General features: G+C 39.1%; 1 protein-coding gene across 5 annotated transcripts in view; it reads right to left on the bottom strand.

Moving 5' to 3' along the window:
• Positions 1-1,454: 1,454 nt before the first annotated feature.
• The window catches only part of nxf1a (nuclear RNA export factor 1a), a 48,971-nt gene continuing 41,089 nt past the window's right edge, over positions 1,455-9,336 (bottom strand). For all 5 annotated transcript variants that reach the window (XM_062044227.1, XM_062044229.1, XM_062044228.1 and 2 more), the window contains 6 exons: positions 5,987-6,102; positions 5,877-5,919; positions 5,717-5,795; positions 5,450-5,632; positions 5,312-5,372; positions 1,455-1,844 (listed from right to left, as the gene is read on the bottom strand). In XM_062044227.1, the coding sequence (XP_061900211.1) occupies positions 1,806-1,844; positions 5,312-5,372; positions 5,450-5,632; positions 5,717-5,795; positions 5,877-5,919; positions 5,987-6,102 (521 nt within the window). In that variant the 3' untranslated portion in view covers positions 1,455-1,805. The remainder of the gene's footprint in view (positions 1,845-5,311; positions 5,373-5,449; positions 5,633-5,716; positions 5,796-5,876; positions 5,920-5,986; positions 6,103-9,336) is intronic.

Raw genomic sequence — 9,336 nt, 5'->3', positions numbered from 1 at the left:
TTTTTAATGTACATTTTCATTTTTACAATAGTATTTCCAGAATGTGTGGCGGGCCGGTAAACAATTAGCTGCAGGCAGCACTTTGGACACCCCTGTCCTAGGCAATGTATTTTGTCCCCGAGAGCCCAACCACTTCTCAGCTATTTTAATATATATAAAAGTAAAGGGAGGTCAACAGGATTTACAGTCACTTGTAAAGAACATCATGTCATGGCTGTCTTGAGTGTCCAATCATTTTTGTTTTCCAATAATGAAACAAAAAGTTAGCTGTTTGGCCACAATACCCAGCAATATATATATATATAGCCTACTCAGTGGCCTAGAGCTTAGAGATGGGTAGGTCGTGAGTTCAAACCCCGGCCGAGTCATACCAAAGACTATAAAAAGGGGAGCATTTACCTCCCTGCTTGGCACTCAGCATCAAGGGTTGGAATTGGGGGTTAAATCACTAAAAATGATTCCCAGGCGCAGCCACCGCTGCTGCTCACTGCTCCCCTCACCTCCCAGGGGGTGATGGGTCAAATGCAGAGAATAATTTCGCCACACCTAGTGTGTGTGACAATCATTGGTAAATTAATTTATGTTTGGAGGAAATAAGGTGAGGCCTTTAATCCCAGGAACACCTAATCTACCGTCGAGCATGGTGGTGGTAGTATTATGCTCTGGGCCTGTTTTGCTGCCAATGGAACTGCTGCTTTACAGAGAGTAAATGGGACAATGACCTCCAAGTTCTTCAGGACAAGCTAAAATCATCAGACCGGAGGTTGGGTCTTGGGCGCTCCAACAGGACAATGACCCCAAACACACCTCAAAAGTGGTAAAGGAATGGCTAAATCAGGCTAGAATGAAAGTTTTAGAATGGCCTTCCCAAAGTCCTGACTAAAACGTGTGGACAATGCTGAAGAAACAAGTCCATGTCAGAAAAGCAACACATTTAGCTGAACTGCAGCAATTTTGTGGTCCAAAATTCAAGCAGAAGCTTGTGGATGGCTACCAAAAGCGCCTTATTGCAGTGGAACTTGCCAAGGGACATGTAAGCAAATATTACCATTGCTGTATGTATACTTTTGACCCAGCATTTTCAGTAGACCCATAATAAATTCATAAAAGAAGCAAACTTCATGAATGTTTTTTGTGACCAACAAGTATGTGCTCCAATCACAAAAAAACAAGAGTTGTAGAAATGATTGGGAACTCAAGACAGCCATGACATGATGTTCTTTACAAGTGTATGTACACTTTTGACCACCACTGTATATCGCTTGGAAACTAATTGTATTGCTGTGATGACTCCTGAAGCAGTTGTGCTGTAACACTGACCCACAAGCTTACCTGCAGCAAGTCGGAGGCCTTACTCCAGGATTAGCACCTATAAAAAGGAAGTCACATGACAGTTGCTGGTATAAAAATAAACCTCACAAGCCGAGATCAACTCGAATCAAACAACACAAAGATAGCAAAACATCTTTTAATGAATGAACTATATTTAATATGAAGTCAAGGAAATGTGTCAATTCTCTAACTTTACAACAATTAAAGAACAAAATACCTGGCCACGAGTCTATTCCAATGAGCATACATTTATATACAGATGACGGACTCTAAAATAACAAAAAATATATAAAACAAGTCTGAATTTCAAACAGTTCCTCATATATTTGGCTGCTAAAACAAAACCACACAAATGTAAGGTATATTTAACAATTTCTGCCACTCAAGCCACAAGAGGCAAAAAGAGAAAAAGGACGCAAAATTAAACAAAACGGATCAGATTTTATTTTTTACAGGAGGTATGAGTCAAGGTTTCATTTGATGAATGCAACATCTGGAATCTTTCCTTCAGTCTGGAAAGGGACAAAGAAACATCTTTTAGTATCCTGTAAGTTACCAAACAATTTAATACAATTTTACTTGGATAACAAACAAGTACAGCGCCAGTGTTTCCCACATTCGTTTATTTGTGGCGGCCCGCCACGAAAGAATAAAAAATAAAAAATAAATATATATATATATATATATTTTTTTTGTCCTGTCCAGCTTCTCAGGCAAAACATATAGTTGATGTAGATGCCCATTTAGGCTGTTCAGGGGCCGTACTTATGAAGCTTCTTAGAGTGCCATTTTACACTTAGGTCCTGAAAATTTGCGAAATTTAGTCCTACTCTCAAATTTAAGAATTAAAGCTTTTTATCAACGTTCTTAAGTCTAAGAATCCCTCCTACTCTCCACGATATTTAAGAGACCTTCAGAGGTGTCTTAAGTGGTTAGGAGTTGCCAGCAGGGGATGGCACTGAGGCGAGAGACGTGCGCGAACGTTCATCTTTGTTTGATGACGAGCAGCTGATCAAACGGTATCGTTTAGACAGAGCAGGTATTATTTTTGTCACAGATTTAATAATTTTCCATTCCTTGTTGATTTCTGCATGTGGCTGCAGTGGGCTAGTATATATAGAGCCACACACACCAGTTTCAAATTAGTTGCCTAATTAATGAATTGGAAAGAAAATGTTATGAGTGTAGCGTATGTGTGTGGCACACACATACGCTAGGTTACAGCGTGTGAGGTGAGTGACGTCAGTGAGTGTGTGGGCGAGAGAGAGAGGGAGCGGTATTGTGAGTGCGAGCGGGGACTAGTTTGTTTTGTGTTGGATTGGCTGTGTGCAAGCAATCAATAAAGCAAGATTTGCAACTAATCGCCGGACTCATCATTCACTCTAAAGTCGTCCGCTGTGGAGACCCACTGTCGGGTAAAGTGAAGGGTGTTGCCCCGAGCATACATCGGCCCTGGAGAAGTGTCTCCCCCGCCTCTTTGATTACGGTCTGGGAGCAGGAAGCAGGAAAGGTGCAACAAAAAGGAAACATTTATTTTTGATTCATTGCCAATATTGTTTGTTTGTTTTGTATTATTTTGTAGTTTATTGTTAAAATATACACTCCCATTGTCCACTTACATATTTCTAAGATATTTCTTTATTCTTAGACAAGGGATTCCCTTCCGTGATTGGTCATTTCTATGGACACAGAAATTACGTCACCTAAAATTCCGTTTACGGCACATAGTAATGTCGTAATTCAGCTCTGAGTGTGACACTTAAGATTCAGTCCTACACTTCGCTGAAAGTGTGAGTAAGACGCTTGATAACTAACTTTTAAGTGCAGCTTTCAGCGAAGAATTTATTTACTCTTAAGTCAACTCTTAGCAGACTTCTTAGGAGTAATTCTAAGAAGCTTGATAAGTACGGCCCCAGATTTACTTTACAAAAGAGAAGTGTAGGATACTTCTCTTGTTGCCTTATATGTATTTGACCACTACTGTTTTCTGTTTATTTGTTACTGACTGTGGCAGGACACCTCTGCCTGTTTCACTTTATGTTGCTGGTAAATAATATGGTTGTAGTAGTAGGCTAAAGTTAAAGGCCTACTGAAACCCACTACTACCGACCACGCAGTCTGATAGTTTATATATCAATGATGAAATCTTAACATTATAACACATGCCAATACGGCCGGGTTAACTTATAAAGTGACATTTTAAATTTGCCGCTAAACTTCCGGTTCGAAACGCCTCTGCGGATGACGTATGCGCGTGACGTAGCCCGGCGAACACGGGTATGCCTTCCACATTGAAGCCGATACGAAAAAGCTCTGTTTTCATTTCATAATTCCACAGTATTCTGGACATCTGTGTTCGTGAATCTGTTTCAATCATGTTCATTGCATTATGGAGAAGGAAGCCAAGCAAGCAAAGAAGAAAGTTGTCGGTGCGAAATGGACGTATTTTTCGAACGTAGTCAGCCACAACAGTACACAGCCGGCGCTTCTTTGTTTACATTCCCGAAAGATGCAGTCAAGATGGAAGAACTCGGATAACAGAGACTCTAACCAGGAGGACTTTTGATTTGGATACACAGACGCCTGTAGAGAACTGGGACAACACAGACTCTTACCAGGATTACTTTGATTTGGATGACAAAGACGCAGACGTGCTACTGTGAGTATGCAGCTTTGGCTTTTTTTTGCGTATGTACGTAACTTTTTTTAAATATATAAGCTTTATGAACCTTGGGTTAGGTGAACGGTCTTTTGGGCTGAGTGATTGTGTGTGTTGATCATGTGTTTGAATTGTATTGGCGTGTTCTATGGAGCTAGGAGCTAGCAGAGGAGCTAGGAGCTAGCATAACACGTACCGTACCGTACGTGCGCGTCACGTACGTAACTTTTTAAAAATATATAAGCTTTATGAACCTTGGGTTAGGTAAACTGTCTTTTGGGCTGAGTGATTGTGTGTGTTGATCAGGTGTTTGAATTGTATTGGCGTGTTCTATGGAGCTAGGAGCTAGCAGAGGAGCTAGGAGCTAGCATAACAAACACGCAGGTGTTTTTATGCAGGATTAATTTGTGGCATATTAAATATAAGCCTGGTTGTGTTGTGGCTAATAGAGTATATATATATGTCTTGTGTTTATTTACTGTTGTAGTCATTCCCAGCTGAATATCAGGTCACCCTCGGCTCTCACAGCATCTTCCCTATCTGAATAGCTTCAACTCCCCACTAGTCCTTCACTTGCACTTTACTCATCCACAAATCTTTCATCCTCGCTCAAATTAATGGGGAAATTGTCGCTTTCTCGGTCCGAATCTCTCTCACTTCATGCGGCCATCATTGTAAACAATAGGGAACTTTGCGTATATGTTCAACTGACTACGTCACGCTACTTCCGGTAGGTGCAAGCCTTTTTTTTATCAGATACCAAAAGTTGCAATCTTTATCGTCGTTGTTCTATACTAAATCCTTTCAGCAAAAATATGGCAATATCGCGAAATGATCAAGTATGACACATAGAATAGATCTGCTATCCCCGTTTAAATAAAAAAAATTCATTTCAGTAGGCCTTTAAATTATTTAGTATGCACTAATTAAAGGGGCAGAGCTTTAAGAGACATTTTAGCTTTTATATTTTATAAGATATATTTTTTGTAAGAACCACAATTAATAAATATATTTCAGTGAATAACTTATTGTTCAAATCTGTATATAAATATGTACATAAAGTGTTGTAATTATATTGTAAAATGGATGGATGGATGGATGGATGGATGGACGTTTAAAACAAAACTGTTATTATTAATTAGTAAGTATACATTTTTTGAGCCTTTTTAGAGAAAATCATATTGTAGTAAATTATGCAAATTACATGATGATGACATGGTGACCATGCCCAAAGCCACGCCCCCACCGCCACAGGTATCTTGGCAGTTTATAGGAAACACTGAGCGCAATAAAACAATGCCTGGCAAAGATAGTGTGTACCTGCAACTGTGTGAAGATCTGTGCAGCTTTGTTGAAGTCCCACTCATTGTCTTGTAGACACCTGAGATAAAGAAATGTTTAGAGTACCGGTATCTAGACTTGACAAGACCTAATAGCCAATTTAAGAGCACGACTCACTTTTGGGACCATTCAAAGTTCATGCCCGACTTCTGCGAGAAGGCCGTGAGCATCTCTTGCTGTGGTGCAGTCAGGGTGGGCACTGGGCTGGATGATGGAGTCGGGGCGGGCGCCACAAAGGCTTTGCGAATTTCTTCCGTCGTGGCCATTCGGATAAAAAGCTGGTCGTTGACGATGCACAAACTGTGGAAATGTGTATATATTTAAATAAAGTGGGAGGGAAAATGAGAGAGAAATAAAAACACCTCTGAGAGACATTGCACTCACCCAGAATTCCCTGCAGGGACTGTGATGAAAACTCTGGAGAAGGCCATGGTGGAGTCTCTGGATTTTCCATTCACAGCAACTAACAACAAACAAAAACTAAGCCCCACTGACGACAACACGTAGGAATTGTTTTAAAACAAGCAACAAAATGAACACTCACCCTCTTTGAAGACTCCGCTTACAGTGAATGACAGTAATGTGTTCTGAAGATAAAGAGGCAGCATTAAAACCAAGCTTAGATAACAACAGCCGCCATAATGAAGAACTCACTGTGTAGGTATTCACATCGATGGTAAAAGAGGCAATGTCATGCTGAGTTTTTGGCAGCTCATTGAGGAAAGCCACCACATTCAAACGTGTGTGCTTCAGGAGTTTGAAGCGGCTCGCTGAAAGAAGTTAAGAGATTGAGAACGTTCAAGGTATTCTATGGCAATCAATTGTAGGACAGATCTAGGGCTGGGCGATATGGCCTTTTATTAATATCTGGATATGTTTAGGCCATGTCACGATACACCATATATATCTCCATATTTTGCCTTAGCCTTGAATGAACACTTGATGCATATAATCACAGCAGTATGATGATTCTATGTGTCTACATTAGGGCTGCAACTAACGATTAATTTGATAATCGATTAATCTGTCGATTATTACTTCGATTAATAATCGGATAAACGAGACAAACTACATTTCTATCCTTTCCAGTATTTTATTGAAAAAACCCAGCATACTGGCACCATGTTGTGGACATTGGGGGTGCAGCATACACCAATAATAACACAGAAATGTAATTCATCAGAACTGAATCAGATATTGTACACGTTTCTGTTGTGAATAATAAAGGATTCATTTTAGGCTGCCTCTGAATAATAGCATGAAATATTCCAGCACCTTCATAACGTTTAGTTATACTAAAGCGTCACTCAAATCTAAATATATTTATATAGCTTTATCAGCCCGGCTACATTGATCCATTATGAAGCCAACCTGAGATATTTCTGTCCGTTACGTTTATTTCCAAATTGGTAACCGTGCGTTTTCTCTCTCAAAACGGAGTCAAATGTGCCGGAGACACATTATCAGCCCCGCGTTGCAACAAAGGCATAACTTTAACGTTACTCACAAAAAAGCTGAACTCATGAATGCTTGTTGCCACTATTGACTTAAAAAGTTACATACTGTGAGTTCCTCCCTATATCCATGGCTCCAACATGTTTCCTTTTCAGGTGCTTCTGAAGCAATGTTGTACTTCCGTGCCATTTTGCAGGAAACGGTCTTCTTTGAAGTCTTTAAAGTAAAGTGTTCCCACACTTTTGACGACTTAGGTCGTACACTTTTCTCCATTGAAGCAATAACCTCAAGATGTTTCTCCACTAAACTATCGGTAGTGTTTTCCTGCGCCATTTTTCAAATTTTTCCAGCAAAGGAGACGCCGTCGTCACGTGAGCTGCACATGACACATCATTGGCTAGCTTACGCCACCTCATGAGACGTAGCCTCACCGCCGCCCTGGCGCTGTTTTGTACTGTTTTTCTACTTATTTTGATTATTGTTTCTCAGCTGTTTGTAAATGTTGCAGTTTATAAATAAAGGTTTATAAAACAAAAAAAACAACAAAAAATGTAAAAAAAAAATTACAAAAAAAAAAAAAAAAAAAAAAAAGCCTCCGCGCATGCGCATAGCATAGTTCCAACGAATCGATGACTAAAATAATCGCCAACTATTTTGGTAATCGTTTTTCATCGATTCAATCGATTAGTTGTTGCAGCCCTAGTCTACATTAAAACATTCTTCTTCATACTGCATTAATATATGCTACTTTTAAACTTTCATGCAGAGAGGGAAATCACAACTAAGTAAATTTAGCAAAAGTGTATTTATTAAACAGTTATTAAGCAGTGGCACAAACATTTGTCATTTCCAAAACAGAAAGTGCAAGATTGTCAGAGACATTTTTAAAACAAGCTATTAGTGCACTTTTGTGCATGATGTCATACAAGATGACATATCAAAACAACACTAAATTAAAAGCGCACTTTTTGTACAGAACGCCACTACAATAGTTAAAAGCAAATAAAGTGCACTTTTGTGCATGATGTCACACAAGATATTTCAATAAGTGTCAAATAAAAATGAGCTGCATAATAGGAAATCAAATAGTGTATGTCCTTCGCTATGTGGTAGCTTCCTGCGGACGTTATCTCCTTCTGTTGTTGACTATTTGTTTCATACGGTGTTGATGTGGAAATGGTTGCTTGGGCATTTTGTGGGTGTGGCACCGAACGGAGATGTTGACATGCAGAGTTTCAAGTAGGGCTGCAAATAACAACTAATTTGGTAATCGATTAATCTGTCAATTATTACTTCGATTAATCGATTAATAATCGGATAAAAGAGACAAACTAAATTTCTATCCTATCCAGTATTTTATTGAAAAAAAACCCAGCATACTGGCACCATACTTATTTTGATTATTGTTTCTCAGCTGTTTGTAAATGTTGCAGTTTATAAATAAAGGTTTATAAAAAAAAAAGAAAAAAAAAGAAAAAAAAAGTAGCCTCTGCGCATGCACATACCACAGATCCAACGAATCGATGACTAAATTAATCGCCAACTATTTTTATAATCGATTTTAATCGATTAGTTGTTGCAGCCCTAGTTTCAAGCACTCTTCATTCTCTAGCGGGTGACTTTTCAAATAATGCTACACATTAGCAGTGGTGCTACTTTTTGTAGCAACGCTTTTGCCGCATACTTTTTCACCATCTACCCGCTTGAAGCCAAACCACCGCCAGACGATGGACCCCCTGCTGTTTTTCTTGGGAAATAATTATTCCTTCATTTGTTACCAGATTCACACCTTCTTTCTCTCGTATTACCACTAGCATCACAGCTAATGTTACCCACGCCGCTACCTCTCTGCTCCGCGAGGGCGTATGACGTTGCATGCGCGACAATATGTGACGTATGTAAGAAGGTGCGCTTGTTTTATGTCTCTGTGAGAAAGAGAGACAAAAAAGACAGAAGAGCCTGTAGTGTAATGTCCGCAGCTAAAAGCAACTGCGTGAGAACGTATACTCCAATATCATCAGTCATTTTCTACCATATTTTTCGGACTATAAGTCGCAGTTTTTTTTTATAGTTTGGCCGGGGGTGCGACTTATACTCAGGAGCGACTTATGTGTGAAATTATTAACACATTAGCGTAAAATATCAAATAATATTATTTAGCTCATTCACGTAAGAGACTACACGTATAAGATTTCATGGGATTTAGCGATTAGGAGTGACAGATTGTTTGGTAAACGTATAGCATGTTCTATATGTTATAGTTATTTGAATGACTCTTACCATAATATGTTACGTTAACATACCAGGCACGTTCTCAGTTGGTTATTTATGCCTCATATAACGTACACTTATTCAGCCTGTTGTTCACTATGCTTTATTTATTTAAAATTGCCTTTCAAATGTCTATTCTTGGTGTTGGCTTTTATCAAATAAATTTCACCAAAAAATGAGACTTATACTCCAGTGCGACTTATGTTTTTTTCCCTTCTTTATTATGCATTTTTGGCCGGTGCGACTTATACTCCGGAGCGACTTATACTCCGAAAAAT

The sequence above is a fragment of the Entelurus aequoreus genome, linkage group LG04 (genome assembly GCF_033978785.1).
Source record: "Entelurus aequoreus isolate RoL-2023_Sb linkage group LG04, RoL_Eaeq_v1.1, whole genome shotgun sequence".
Taxonomy (NCBI): Eukaryota; Metazoa; Chordata; class Actinopteri; order Syngnathiformes; family Syngnathidae; genus Entelurus; species Entelurus aequoreus.
This window is presented reverse-complemented; position numbering and strand designations above follow the sequence as displayed.